This window comes from Pleuronectes platessa, chromosome 10, assembly GCF_947347685.1.
Source record: "Pleuronectes platessa chromosome 10, fPlePla1.1, whole genome shotgun sequence".
NCBI lineage: Eukaryota > Metazoa > Chordata > Actinopteri > Pleuronectiformes > Pleuronectidae > Pleuronectes > Pleuronectes platessa.
In genome coordinates, this window is record NC_070635.1 from 12,863,902 (window position 1) to 12,877,906 (window position 14,005).

The 14,005-nt window shown below is 44.4% G+C and overlaps 2 protein-coding genes across 2 annotated transcripts; both read right to left on the reverse strand.

Annotated features, from left to right (window-relative positions):
• Positions 1–211: 211 nt before the first annotated feature.
• LOC128448907 (steroid 21-hydroxylase) lies at positions 212–3,622 on the reverse strand. Its single transcript, XM_053431766.1, has 11 exons — positions 3,514–3,622; positions 3,340–3,429; positions 3,098–3,252; positions 2,840–2,935; positions 2,466–2,576; positions 2,275–2,361; positions 1,915–1,998; positions 1,700–1,813; positions 1,447–1,613; positions 559–662; positions 212–471 (listed from the first exon to the last, which is right to left on the reverse strand). Exons 1-11 carry the CDS (start codon positions 3,605–3,607, stop codon positions 215–217), a joined length of 1,359 nt encoding a protein of 452 aa, XP_053287741.1. The 5' UTR covers positions 3,608–3,622; the 3' UTR covers positions 212–214.
• Positions 3,623–4,658: 1,036 nt separating this feature from the next.
• tnxba (tenascin XBa) lies at positions 4,659–9,447 on the reverse strand. Its single transcript, XM_053432337.1, has 14 exons — positions 9,327–9,447; positions 9,100–9,231; positions 7,683–8,861; positions 7,456–7,578; positions 7,214–7,357; positions 6,990–7,109; positions 6,216–6,371; positions 6,009–6,121; positions 5,786–5,918; positions 5,537–5,688; positions 5,349–5,445; positions 5,096–5,257; positions 4,848–5,011; positions 4,659–4,757 (listed from the first exon to the last, which is right to left on the reverse strand). The coding sequence occupies exons 1-14, from the start codon at positions 9,445–9,447 to the stop codon at positions 4,659–4,661; spliced, it is 2,895 nt and encodes a 964-aa protein (XP_053288312.1).
• Positions 9,448–14,005: the final 4,558 nt, after the last annotated feature.

Here is a 14,005-nt window from a genome sequence, read left to right on the forward strand (position 1 = left end):
CACAGATGAACAGGAGGCAAAAGTTCACCACAGTAACATATGTGTACATGTGACTAGGCCCTAATGAACCCATGAAAATGCTGTTTTAATCAGGATAATTTAGCAAAACAAGAAACATTCATTCATATGCACAGAGACAAACTAATGTTTAAGCATCAAGTCAGCTATGCTAACCCTAACCCTAACCCTAACCCTCTGCACCTAGCCCTAACCCTCAGGGATCAATCACAGGTCTTAGACGTGCTCTAACTTTGTAGGACTTGACCTTGAGCACCACACTCGCGACTCCTCTCAGGTCGGGCAGAGACGCCTCGCCTTCGGGAAGGACAAATTGGAAATCTCTCAGCAAATAGGCCGTGAACAGAAAGAGCTCCATTTTGGCAACAGACTCCCCCAGGCAGAGCCGAGCCCCCCCTCCGAAAGGCACCAGGGAGCGGGTGGTGGAGCCTCCTCCTCCTTCCAGAAAGCGCTCTGAGGGAGAGGGAGAAAGACGCTTCTTTATTTCAGGCCTGCTGCTGAGCCAAGTGAAAGGTGTTTATCCGATAGTTTGAGCGGTACCTGGTCTGAAGCTGCATGGGTCAGTCCACACTGCGGGATCATGGTGAGCTCCAAAAAGATTTGGAATGATGACTGTGTTCTTAGGGATGAAGTAACCTGCAATGCTGAATATGAGATTGTACATCTGTCATCATGCAAAGTGAAGAGCAGATCAAATATTGCACATAAATGTAACAGAAGAACACAAAATTAGTGAGAAAGAAATGTATGTTCTTTTCCTGGCCTCACCGGATCCCAAGGACTCAAGTGTTTGTTTAGTATTGCAACACACTTCAAATTAATGCTCGTGGTTTGTAGCTGTAGAAATATTCTAGTGTGTGTGCCATGTTTTTTGTTCTCTTTGTCATTTCCATGTCTGACATAATTAATTTACACAATATCGTTAAGTTGTTCTTTAATGTTTATGATAGGATTGTGCATCATTTCAGGTCCCAGTCCGTCCTGTTTCATGGTTGTTTTCTTTTTGGGGGGAAATGTGTGTTTGTACCAGCTTGTACCAATGTCAATAAAAGGCTCTGACCTACATAGAAATTATCTCCAGCACACGTAACTCTTTTTGTGTCATTTCATTTCTTCTGCCAAAGAGACTACGTTTTCACCTGTCTGTCTGTCTGTCTGTCTGTCTGTCTGTCTGTCTGTCTGTCTGTCTATCTGTCTGTCTGTCTATCTGTCTGTCTGTTTTTTAAAAAATTTGTTTGTGGGTAGGATTACGCAAAACCTACTGAACAGATTTCCCCACGAAACTTAGTGGAATGATGTTGGATGTGCCCGGGATGAACCCAAAACATTTTGGGGTGATCCAGGAATTTCTTTCACTTTAGAAACACACACAGTTACGTGGGGCATAGAGATTGAGAATTTTCAAAATATCCTCGTCGCTCTGCGGACCTGCTGTCTCTGATGGCTCTGTGCGGCACCGCCAACGGGGCAACTGGTCTCAGCCTGAGCACCTCGTTGATTAAAGAGGTCAGGACGGGGAGTCTGTTCCTGTCAGTGTACTTGGGATATCGGCTCTCCAGTACTGTGCATAACTCCTCATGCACCATGGTCTGCACCTGGAGATTAAAACAACAGAGGACAGACATATGGATATGAACTTTGTAAATGTGTTCGAGGTTTTTTAAGTAGAAGGGTTCCCTGCCTCGGGCCTGTGCAGAAGGAAGGCGACAGTCCAGTTCAGCCAGGCTGCGGTGGTCTCCGTTCCCCCGATGAGAAGATCCACGGTGGCCATGTGCACGTGAGTGTCTGTGAGGAGCTGTAGCAAACAGGTGAATAATATAAAAAACTTCTTTAAATCCAGTTCATAGTCTGTTTCGATACATTTCATCTTGACCTCTCCTGGTCCTCACTCCTCACCACTCCTTGTTCTGTGTTGCACTGTTCCTCGAGGCCCTGGAGGAGGGACCCTGTGATGGCGCCCTCGCTCTTATTGTCTTGTGACTGCACAGAAAAGAAAGTCACAGCTGATCAATGTGAACAGATGAGATCTGGGATTCAACAACTTCTCTGCAAAGAATAATTGATTTGAAAGGTGAATCTATCTGAGATGATTTCTCATTATTATTCTTTCTTTAGCTGTAAAAACCTACTTTCACATTAGCATCTTGAGGATAACGTGTCTCATTTTAACAAGCGATGTGTGAGCTGAGCATTGTAGCAGGAGTAGCCCACCCGACACATATTGCCTTTTATTCTTTGGTATTTGTTGTTACCAACCTTGTAATTGTTGATATGTTGTTTTATAATCTCATCTCTCGTGGCCACCTCTCTCAGGAGCCGGGAGAATACTGGATTTGGTAGTTTCTTAGAGAGAGAACAGATGTTATAATGTGTGTGAGGTCCCATTGTAAACATTGTTGTGAGTCTCCTCATGATTCCTACAATCAGTCGGGTTCATATCTACTGACCCTGAGCAGTGGGTAGGAGTCCAGAGCAGTGATCCAGGGCGAGCCCCACAGAGCAACTATTTTATTCAAACAGTTGTGCAGCTCATGCACCTCTGAGGAACGTTTCTCGTACTAAAAAATAACAGAGATTTGTGTTTTAATACTTCCTGCAAATGAAATGCACTGTAACAGAAACTGAGTAGCACATTGTGAACACACGTCAGTAATGGAAGCTGCTAAAAAGAGACAACATAAACAGTGGAATTCCCTGGTCTCCTGCATAAATAGGCACGGGAAGCTCTGCTCTGCCACAACCACAACTGGTCATTGATGAAAAGCTCATTTATAACTCTCCTCTTAGACACAAACCAAACTGGTGAGTGAAAGATACTCACTTCTTTTCCAAAAGCCAAAGTGGTGATGACATTACTGGCAGCCATTGAGAAATCCTCGGAGAGATCCACAGCATTTCCTTGATAATCCATCAAAACCTGAACAGTGACCAAACCACACTTTGCCTTTTTATGTGGCCACTTTGGAAACAGACGAACATCCAGTTTGTACGCTAGATCTATGCTTTATACTTTATAGACTATTACGATTTTAGATTAGCTTGATGTGTCCAGACAATCTGTTCCTCTTGTCATTTATACCTTTCTCAGAAACAAGGCCTGTCTCTCGATCACGTTATGCAAAGATTGTTGACAGCAGCGCTGCAACGTGCTGTGGACGAGACGCCGATGGGCCCTCCACTCCTCATTATAATCCCCAAGAGAGATGGTGCGCCCTCCTCCAGACACAATGTCACCTGATACAAGTCAGTAAAGGCTTCAAGGACATACTGTAACTAACTACTCATGCATAGTACATCGAAAAATCAGTTTAAGTTTTTTACCCGTGTATGAGATTGGTCTCCCTGCAAAGTCAGACCATTTCTTCACCAGTGCTTCTCTTATAAATTCACTACTGTTAAGTACCACCATGGCTGAAAGAAAAAACAGGGGTTTGGTCTGGTGGTCATCTCAACCTGATTACAACAACATTCAGTAAAGAAACCTGAAAGGATTACTTGAGTTTCCCAATTTCAGCCTGTAAATGTTCCCGTAGCGTTTTGCCAAATTGGTGAGGTGAATTGGCAGATGATCGTGTGTCAGCTCCATCATGTTGCCGATGAGAAAGTGACCAGGGGGACCTGGGAGCGAGGGAGATGAGGACCTGGGGAGACGTCCAGATGGAACGTCTGGTTAGAGTTAGTACAGAGAAAGGTAAGATGGAGAAAGAGAGAGGATGATGGGAAAATATATTATCCCATTTGACCTGTACTGTGATCTGTAGTTATCTATATGTGTAATAACAAAACACTAATATTGATTCTTAATAGGGAAATACAACCAGTGTGGTCAAATATGCACATGAGCCTATTTTCCTGTTGACTTACCTCCCATGTGATTCCCCTGAACAGATTCGTCTCTCCGAGCTGAGACGAAGCTGAGTACCATCAGCAGCAGTAAAACCATGAACACAGCTCCCACACTGACCACTGAGAGCTCCATGTTGGGACTTATTGCTGGTGCCCCACTGCAGAAAGCAGATGGTCACGCTGCTCCTCCCATTTATTGTCACCTCAACCCTCTCGCAGCCTGCATGACTGCATGTTGATGTTCTCACTAAAACTCAAGGATGTCTAAATATTTTCTCGGTCAGGATATCTTCCGATAAGATGAATGCATCACATGTAACAAGAGACAGCCTGATAAACACTGCAGCTATGCGCTGAAGGGCAAAACAACACATCTGAGCTGACACAGGCTTTAGTTTATGTTGTCGGGGAAAAAAGAGAGCACACAATGAGACAACAACACTTCAGACCCACAACAGCCACATTTATTCCAATGGAGTGAGACAGTGCATATTTAATTACAGTAGTAGTGGGGTGGCATGGCGCTGCACAGGAAGGTATTAAACTGTGTGGAAATGTACGGGTCAGGCAGAACAGTATAAACTTATACAAAAAGTTGCAATTAAAAACTTTTACCTCTCTTTTGGTATATTTTTCTTCAGAAAACTAAAAATCTCATACACACATTGAATCAACTGTAGTGATAGCCGTCATTATAGCGATCAAAACATGCTCGGAGAATCAGACTGTGTGATCCGCCCTCCTTTGGATTTTCTACATCAGATGTGATGTTTCCGATGGCCACTGGTGAACCCTCAGCCGTGAGTTGCAGGGGAGAACCTGGACGGTCTGAACTTCATCTCGGCGAAGGGGATGGAGGAGTCTTTGCCTTTCCAGTCTATCCAAACGACTCCCTGTGTCGGAGAAAAGGAATGACATCTAGTCAGTGTGTTGCTGCACAGACGATAGAACAGTTTGAAACCCCATTGGAGACTAATCCTTACCTGATTATTGCTGTTGGTGCCATAAAGACCATTGAGGTTGGTCTTGTAGCAGTTCTTATACCACCAGCCTCCCATGTAGGCCCGGGCACAGTGGATCCCCAGAGGATCGGCGTCCTTGTCCCGGGTCGAGAATGGACGTCCATTATGGTATCTCATAGAGTCACCTGACAGAAACACAGCAACGTTATAGTACGAAATATAGTACACACCGCTGCACTTGTTCAGGAAAATACCACATTTGAGTTCACCTGCAGTGCCTGAGTAGCCGGACACGGTGAGAGTGTAGTGCCTCTCCTCGGAATCGATTGAGAAGTTGCCATAGTGAGCGTAAGCCGTGTCGTTTCCAGACTCCATGTCCACTCTCAGACTCACTGGGCCTACGCTGGTCAGGTTGTGGAGAAGTTCATTCCCTAAAGTAGACAGGGTGAAAGAGAAGACGTAGATTATAGGCTACTGGCTAATACTTTATAATGGGATAATAATTGTTTCTTCCAACTGTACCGAGCCAGAACTCTTCACTCAGATTCCCGAAGCCGCCGCTGTATTCGCTCCAGGTTCTGTAGAAATCTGTCTTTCCGCTCATCCTCCTCTGGAAGACCTGGAAACACCACACCACAGCAGATTCCAAACCCATTCTACCCTTTTCCTATTAAATACAGTCTTGTCGAAGCAGCAGGAGTTTGTCTCACCGTCCAGCCACCTCCATCGGTCTCCATGTCACAGTAGACTCTGACCACCTGTCCTTCCTTTCCTTGTGGGTAGATGTCCACTTCCCCTGACTGCAGCGCTCCGTTCAGCAGCTCCTGGGAGCACTCAGTTGGGAAAGGGAATCGTAGTTTACCTAAAGAACGGAAGGAAAAGGAATTCGTTGGGTGATTATTTATTATTTAGTAAGCAAGAAGCAAATAAACTGGAATTACTTCACATTTATTTTTCACCTGTGATGAATTCTGTGGTGACAACAGACGTGTAGTGTCCCTCTCTCTCGCCTTGCACCAGAACTATGTAGCGTGACATGGGCAGCAGCTCTGTCATCTTATACTCTGTGATGGTTGAGTCCAGGGTCACCTCCTGATGTGTACGAGAAACACATGCAAAGTTAATCGCTACAAAAAGCCGTGTTTGTTCTGCAAGTGCCAAGGATGGAGGGATATTATTCACCTTCGCCTCTTCTCCTGCCACCTGATAGACGACTCTGTAGCTGTGATAGACAACAGTGGAGCTTTTCCATGTTATCAGTGCAGAGCGAGCCCCCACCTCACTGGCTTTAACCACTGGGGAACACAGATCATCCAGGTTACACACAGATTACTGTGGAACTGAGCCAGTAAACATGACGGATCGGACTTCCCCTGCCTCCCCACTCACCGTTAGCAGTGGTAAATGTAGTTGAGATGGCCATGCTCTGAAGACTGTCCTTCTGGCTCAGCACTTTAACTGTGTACAGGGTGCCTCTCTGCAGACCTTTCAGCTGGTGCTCCACTGAGTTTCCAGACAGCATCACGGTCACAGTCACATTAGGAGCTGTGGCACGAAGGAGAATGAAAGTGATAAGATTAGATCACATTTATTACCAAATTTATTTAAACAAAATCTGAATTTATAGCTTGAACATGACTTATAAGGCCACATTGTGTTTCAAACCGTCTTGGGCCTTGCCTACTCAGAGTAAACTGTCTCTGCGTCATGACATTTATATATGTAGCTAATGGGTTAACACCCTCAGATCCAAGGTGGGCGGCATCCCGCCGCCAGCAACCGCTCGTGAGAAGGAATCTGGAAAGCTGGGTTCATTTTCAAACCGTTGCTGAAACTAAACCCCAAAACCACCACATCGTCCCTCATCCTCCCCTGCCCCTCCGTGTCCTCACACAAGGCTGCTTCAGCCCTGGCTCTCACACAAACACACACATACAAACACGCACACACACACTTCTGCGATAGAAATATGGAGAGTGATTCAAACGGTGATTCAAACAGCTGTGGACCGCCACGCTCTTCAGACATGTTTGTCTCAGCACCGGCCAACTGTGCCCCTCGGTGTCTCAGGACAACCTTGGTCTTTGGCTTGTATTATATTTCTGTGTGTGTGTGCGTGGAGCTTTTCATCACTCATCATTTTACCAGTGCTGCCACACTTACTTTTGGAGGACTCATAGCTGATTATGAAGCGGTCTACTTTGCCCAGACTGGGCGTCCACTGCAGCACGGCTCTGGTATCCGTCACATTGACCACTTGAAGATGCGTAGGAGGAGCGGGCACTGCAGTCAAGAGACAATCCATGCACTGTTAATTGCTGTTTTTTTAAATGCCAAGACGACACACAATAGTCCGCACATAAGAGCAAACTTATCTAACTGAGTACCTGTGGTGATAACGGCCATGAGGGCTTCACTCTGCACTCTGCTGTGTGTGGTAGTTACAGAGATGATGTAGGAGGCTCCAGCAGACAGCTTGGACAGCACCATGGAAGACTGCTGAGACTCCATGACAACAAAGTGGCTCTCCCCTATAGCAGGACACAGCATTAATATCATATCATGAGTAAGGATCCACAGGTTCAGACATTAAACAAGTTGATATTGACCTGCACTTTATTTCACCGACCTGTGACAATGTTGGTATAGGAGACCCTGAAGCCAGTGAATGTGGTCTTGGGTTTGGACCAGGACACAGTGAGGGAAGACTCTGTTACATTGCTGAAAACCATCTCTGTGGCTGGCTCAGGACCTGGCAAGAGAAAGTATAAGGGGATTTTATTAACATTTATAGTCAAACATCCTTGAATATGTAATTGATTGGTACTGATTGTGTTCCTGGTAGAGATTCATTACCTGTAACTGCAGATACTCTGTGAATCTTTGATCTTCTCTCAGCACCGGTTCCATACACGTGCAGGACATATTGTGTGTTCGCCCGAAGGTTGCTGAATTCCACAGAGCGTACGCTGCTGGGCACCACCATGGAGATCCTCTTGGTTTCAGCTTTAGGTCCTGATCCAGTAGTTTTACTGGAAGAAACAGTGGTTCCTGTGTTCTCAGTCTGAACATGGACTTCGGCCGGGTTCTTAGCTGCAGTGACCTTCTCTGATCCAAGAGCTTCCTCCTCAAAGTCTTCGTGGTCGTCTTCATCGCCCTCTGTCCGCGGCTCTCTCCGGATCACGGTGAAATTTTTGAACATGCCCTGTGGTGCTGACCATGTGATGGTGAAGCTGTAGGAGGAGATGTTCACCACCTTCACAGAACCTAATCCGGATCCTCCCGTCCCTCTGCTCACCACAGTGCCGGGGATGCTTGTTTTGTTCTGTGCAGCTCGAGCCTCGTCTGTCGTTGCCGTGATGGTTGAGTTCACTAGGTACTGACTCTTCTGCGTGACTTTCCCCTTTCCAGCTTCAGTGTTTCTGTTGTCAATAGATTGCACATTTATATTCTCTACTTTGATTGTCTTGCGCTTCTGTCCAGATGATTGAGTGACGTTCTTCTCAGCCATTGTGGACTGCTCCAGAGTCTCCTTTCCTGTTCTGGTTTTGTTTGTTCCTATGCCTTTGGACAGAATGGTCACTATTTTAACAGTGCCATTAGATTTCTTTACGCTACCTTGCAGAGTTATGTTGTTATGAGGTTCATCTTTCAGCTGGTCAGATTTAATCAATGTTTTACTGGCACTTCCTTCCTTAACAAGCTTGAGGTCAGTTTTTTGGAGAACCTTTTTGGAGGCCTGGATGGTTTTGCCTTTTCGTGCCTCTTCTAGCTTCCTTCCCTCATGTTTCAGGAGAACTTGCCCAACAGTTGGGCGATTGGTCTTTGTTGCACTTGAGGAACCTTTGATGATAATTTTTTTAACGGAAACTTCTTGTTTCCCCTGTGTTTTGACAAGACCTGGTTTAACATTAGTGGTCACTCTGGGTTTGACGTCAAACTCTTTGGCTTCACTCTCCTTCTTCTGCTCCTTTTTCTGCTGGGTCACTCTCTCCACTGTCTCCACTGTCTCCTTGGCCTTTCCTTTGGCAGCTTCTGAAATTACAGAGCAGAGATTTACATTAAAGTGTAAAAGACATGTTGGTATATGTACCGGAAGAAAATTGTTGTACCAACTTAAAAGGTTACTTCAATTGGTAACTCACAGATGAATTGGGTTTGCTAAACTGAACAAAAACAAATTAACACAATTGCTATCTTTTATATGAAAAAACGTAATTAATTTAGGTGTTACCGAGTGAAACAATTTGTTTTAAGGTTCTAAGATACTTACTTTTATGACACTCTGTCCCTTGGGCACACTTAACACAGGCTGGACCCATGAACCCCTGATGACAGACACATTTCCCCTTCTCACATTCACCATTACCGCTACAGTCATCTGGACAATTTGCAGAACATGGACCTGGGGGAGCAGCAAAGATAACCAAAATTATTGATTCCACAGCTCTAATGAGTTGTCTGAAGTACAGTGATCTGCTAAATATGAAGGAAACATACATTTGTCTTTTAAGAGGGACATCTCACGCTCCAGTCGGGCCACTCGTCCTTTCAGTGCATCCATCTCAGTCTCACATGCCCCGTCGCACCCACCGGGCACCAAGCTTATCTTGTGCGTCATCACCAAGGGAGTGCCAGGCATCAGCTTCACCTCCTGCTCCTTGGCTTTGTTCGAGTCCCAGCCGTCACTGATCACCACCTTGAATGGTCGAGAAGGGGCAGACTTCTCTTTGGTGGGGGCCGAGGCTGTGATCTTGTCTTTGGCGGCTGCAGAACCACTGGCAGTAGCTGGCTTTGCTGGTGTTGACGGAGCAGTGGGGGCGGGCTTGTCTTTGGAGTTTTTCACATCAACGGTGGAGGGAGACTTAGCTACAACCGTCTGATTGACAGAGGCTGTGGGCTTGTTTTTGGTGGTTTTAGCGCCACTGGCAGGAGCCGACTTTGAGGATGTTGACTGAACGTTTAGAAATACGATGGGGGCAGGCTTGTCTTTGGCAACCTTCCCATCAGTGGCTGAAGGAGATTTTACTGAAACAGTCTGATTGACCGAAGGCTGGAGTTTTTCTTTGGGGGTTTTAGCACCGCTGGCTGGCACAGACTTTGTGGATGCTGAGGGAACATTTGGAGCTCCCGTGGGGACCGGCTTGTCTTTGCTGTTCTTTACTTCACCGGCTGAAGGAGCCTTAGCTGAAACTGTCTGATTGGCTGCGATTGTATGCTTTTCTTTGTTGGTGATTGTGCCACTGGCTGCCCCAGTTTGAATTACTGCCGGGGTGGCTTTGCTTTTGGTGGTCACCGTAGCATTGAAGGTCGGAGACTTTTGGTTGGAGGCTGGCGTCGGTAGAACAGTCTGATCAACTGTGTTTGGTTTCAGGTTGGGGCGAACGGTCTGTTTGGGGAAAGTAGAAGTGGTCTTTGGTTTTGAAAGGGTGAAAACGGCGTTGGCTTTGGGCACATCGCTTCCTGTGGAGTTTTTCCTCTCATTGGTCGTGCTTTGTAAGGAGGGAAATGGGGTGAGAAGGAGGAGAAGTCCCAGAGTAAACAGCATCTTGAGCCAGCAGCAGGAGCCACTGATGGTAACGCCTCTGGAGAATCTGTATGTATGTTACTGTAAAATCAGGAACCCTCTCCTGTATGTTTCTCAAAGTTGCGCAGGGGGATTGGGCCAGGATTTCCCTACAGATGAAACAAATGAAAGGCATGAATTATGACTTGGTCCAATGCAGAAGATTTTATGACAATTAACTTGAGACATATATTTTTTTTACTCAAGAATGGCTTTGCTCTGTCCTTACCCCCTCACTCTTATAACATTCACAGTGTTACCCGTCACACATTTATGCTCCAAATCCAACAAAAAATCTAAACTCAAAGTGAATAAAAACATTTCCTGGAACACATTTAAAAGTGACGAAAAGAAATGCAGCAGGGTTCCAGTCAACCGTAAAAGTTGATTTCGGTGGGCTGCCAAACCAAGTAAAGTCTAAATGAACTGATTCGTAACAGGAAGGAAGAAGTTGACTTGAGCGGGAAATCCTGAGAGTGCGGCTGGAGAGACGAAGCTGAGCGGTAACAGAGCTTCACTGTATAGAACTGTGGGACACTGTACGTCTTTCACTATACAGACGGTTACATAATCCGCTGCACCCACAACCCGTAAAACCACTAAAAGAAATATTTCCAGCCTTGGCCTTAAATCTGTAGAAAATCAAATAAAGTGTGCAAAAGGTAAACACATTTAAATGCTTCGCTACACAGCACGCCAACTTTGAAAAGTTGCATTGGAGCGCATTGATTAATTGACTAACAGGCTGCAGTATTAGGCACTCAAATTTATTAATTTAACTTAAGAATTGGTTAATTAAACTCGACTTTCAGGGAGATTCTCTTTTTTTAGCAGATATAATAACGTTATCTTATGTTTGCACACAAAAATCACAAATGTCATGTTCTTCACTCATTGCGAAATGTATTTAATAGTTTTTTTCTGCAGCTGAAGCACAGCATTCAGATTTCCTCAGTAATAACCAACAAAATATGTTCACACTCCTTAACTATGATGATTTCTTCAAATTTCAACTTACATTGAAGTTCACTTATTCAAATGGCTGCTGTTACAATTCTGAGATCATAACATTTACATGAGGAATAAATCACTTACCAGAGTAATGGTTTAGTTCTTTATCTCTGTCTTTGTGCTGCTCCCTCCATCTGATTGGAACAGCTCACATGGACTCACTGGTTATGATGAGGGAGGAGAGAGGTGAGAAAAAGGACCACCACTAGAAAGTAGGAGAGTGATAAAGTCTGCTCCTACTTAAGGAACCCCCCCCTCTTCCACGCCTAGTGGTCCCACTCTCTTAACCACCACGGATAATATTTGTATTGGACTTACGAAACCAGGGAGATTTTTACATTTCTGCATCAAATACAATCAACTGCTGTCTTGAATTCTGTTATAGCACCTTCTTTTTTAAAACACATTTTTCAGGTGTTTTATGTACATTTTCCTGGTAAATATGTTACGCTACAAACAATCCAGGGTCATGTGTTGCTGTGAGAAGGATACATAATAAATATGTGTGAAACAAATTTATGTTTTGTGTGCAGATTAAAGTCTAAAATGTTGAGATTTCGGACTGATCTGTCATTGTGGCACAAAATTGAAAACACAACAAAAGCCTGCATGCGTATTTCGGCTTTTCACAGCTCCTGACAGTCATCTAAGTGTCTTGACTTATTCCAGACATCGCTAACACTTCGACACAGTCTGTGATTGAATAAAGCCTAAAGGGCCGAGAATCATGATTCAGCTGGAATACACAGCATCAACACTGCAGGTATTCAGCGCTGACTCTGGGGGACAGGAACCTCTGGCCATATGAATCGGCTGTTTGTTGGAGGTAATGAGATGAAACTACGTGGGAGTTATGTAAGTGACCAAATATCCACCAGATTTAAGGAATGCTCTGTGAGGGCGCTGCATCTCTCACCAAATGGCCACCCACCATCCCACCTTTTGTAAACCACATGAAGAAGAGTGTTTCAAGTTGTGAAGAGCAAACAGGGGCGTAAGTGACATTTTCAGAATTTTGCAGAAGAACAACAACAAAAGTTTGTAACACTTTGTAAAAAATGCTTTATTTTTGTTGGACTACAACAGCAAGTACTCAGCCATAGTTAAAATGTATTCTAATTAGTTTTAAATCCAGTTAAAAAGCCTTCCTGGTAACTGGTGGTATCACCCAGATTTGTCATGGCCAAGCCTTAAAAAATGCAGCAAGCTTACTGATATAGGTGCATTGTAGCATGAGTCTGCCTAAGGTGTTGCCTATTTTATTTACTGCTGTAATTAACGTGGTAAAATTTTTTTCCCAAGACTGTGAGCATGCAAAACAGTTTTGAACAACGTACGTGAAACTCACTCATATTCTGTTCCTGTCACATGTGCTCACTCTGGGTACAGTTTGATACGTTGCAGGGAAGTAAGAACCCACACAGTAAACGTGGTATTTACCCAGAGGTATTTCAGTTGCAAGTGTGTTGAGATAGCAAGTTTTTCTTGGTGAGTACAGTGTGTACTGATACTGACAGACATCTAACCAACACTGTTTCAGCACAGCGATGTAGCACAATGTCTCATACAGTACTGAACCTGTAGTGTTGTCAGTTGTGTGCTGCTTCTGCAAAATGTAAATGTCAGGTGGTTTTCCCTATCTTTGGAAGTTTCAATAGTGGGGACTGTATTATACCTCCCACAAGCATTCAATGATACGTATCAGCAAACAACGGAAACCAGTTAAGTTTGACAAGATAAAAAATATCTAACTTATTTACAGATGACAAACACATGTACATGGATTGTACACACAAATACATACATCTGTACAACTGCCTGGTTTGTGTCCAAATATACTGTATAATCGGTGCATTTCTGTGTATGATGAGTATCCTTATATGTGCATATGTGCACACACAGACACACAGACACAGACACAGACACAGACACAGACACACACACACACACACAAACACACACGCACACACACACACACACACACACACACACACACACACACACACACACACACACACACACACACACACTCACACACATACACATGAATGCACAGGTCTGCCAGCTATCCGTATTAGGACTTTGCATTGACTTCCATTCATTGTGGAGGCTGAACCAAAATCTATCCCTAAACTTAACCATGACCAATTCATGCCTAGAAAATGAGTACACACACACACACACACACACACACACACACATAAACACACACACACACACACACACACACACACACACTTACACACACATGTTGTACTTCTTCTTAGTGAGGGCACTCATCGGCATAATGTATTCCCTAGCCTCTTACTGTAACCTTAACCATCCAAACTAAATGCTTTACCCTAACCTAAACCTAGTTCTAAACCTAACCCTTACCCTCAAACCAAGTCTTATCCCTCAAACAGCCCATTGAAAAAGTGACTTACTTTCCAAAAATGTCCTCACTCTGTAGTACAGGAGCACACACACACACACACACACACTCACACACACACACACACACACACTAACACACACACCAGTCTGATAAGGTATATACAGATAATCTGTATTTCAAGGGTAAAAAATGTCACATAGCCTACTGAAATAATATTTCATCCCC

What these genes read in the sequence shown, in the direction of transcription:
- LOC128448907 (XM_053431766.1), bottom strand. Translation starts at nt 3,607, where the DNA reads ATGATGGAGCTGACACACGATCATCTGCCAATTCACCTCACCAATTTG. An exon ending in AGAGCCATCAGAGACAGCAG is followed by an intron (nt 663 to 1,446) that starts GTCCGCAGAGCG and finishes TCTCATATTCAG; the next exon opens with CATTGCAGGTTACTTCATCC. An exon ending in CCCATGCAGCTTCAGACCAG is followed by an intron (nt 472 to 558) that starts GTACCGCTCAAA and finishes CCTCTCCCTCAG; the next exon opens with AGCGCTTTCTGGAAGGAGGA.
- tnxba (XM_053432337.1), bottom strand. Translation starts at nt 9,447, where the DNA reads ATGACGCACAAGATAAGCTTGGTGCCCGGTGGGTGCGACGGGGCATGT. An exon ending in TGGCAGGAGAAGAGGCGAAG is followed by an intron (nt 5,919 to 6,008) that starts GTGAATAATATC and finishes CGTACACATCAG; the next exon opens with GAGGTGACCCTGGACTCAAC. An exon ending in GAGTGAAGAGTTCTGGCTCG is followed by an intron (nt 5,258 to 5,348) that starts GTACAGTTGGAA and finishes TGTCTACTTTAG; the next exon opens with GGAATGAACTTCTCCACAAC.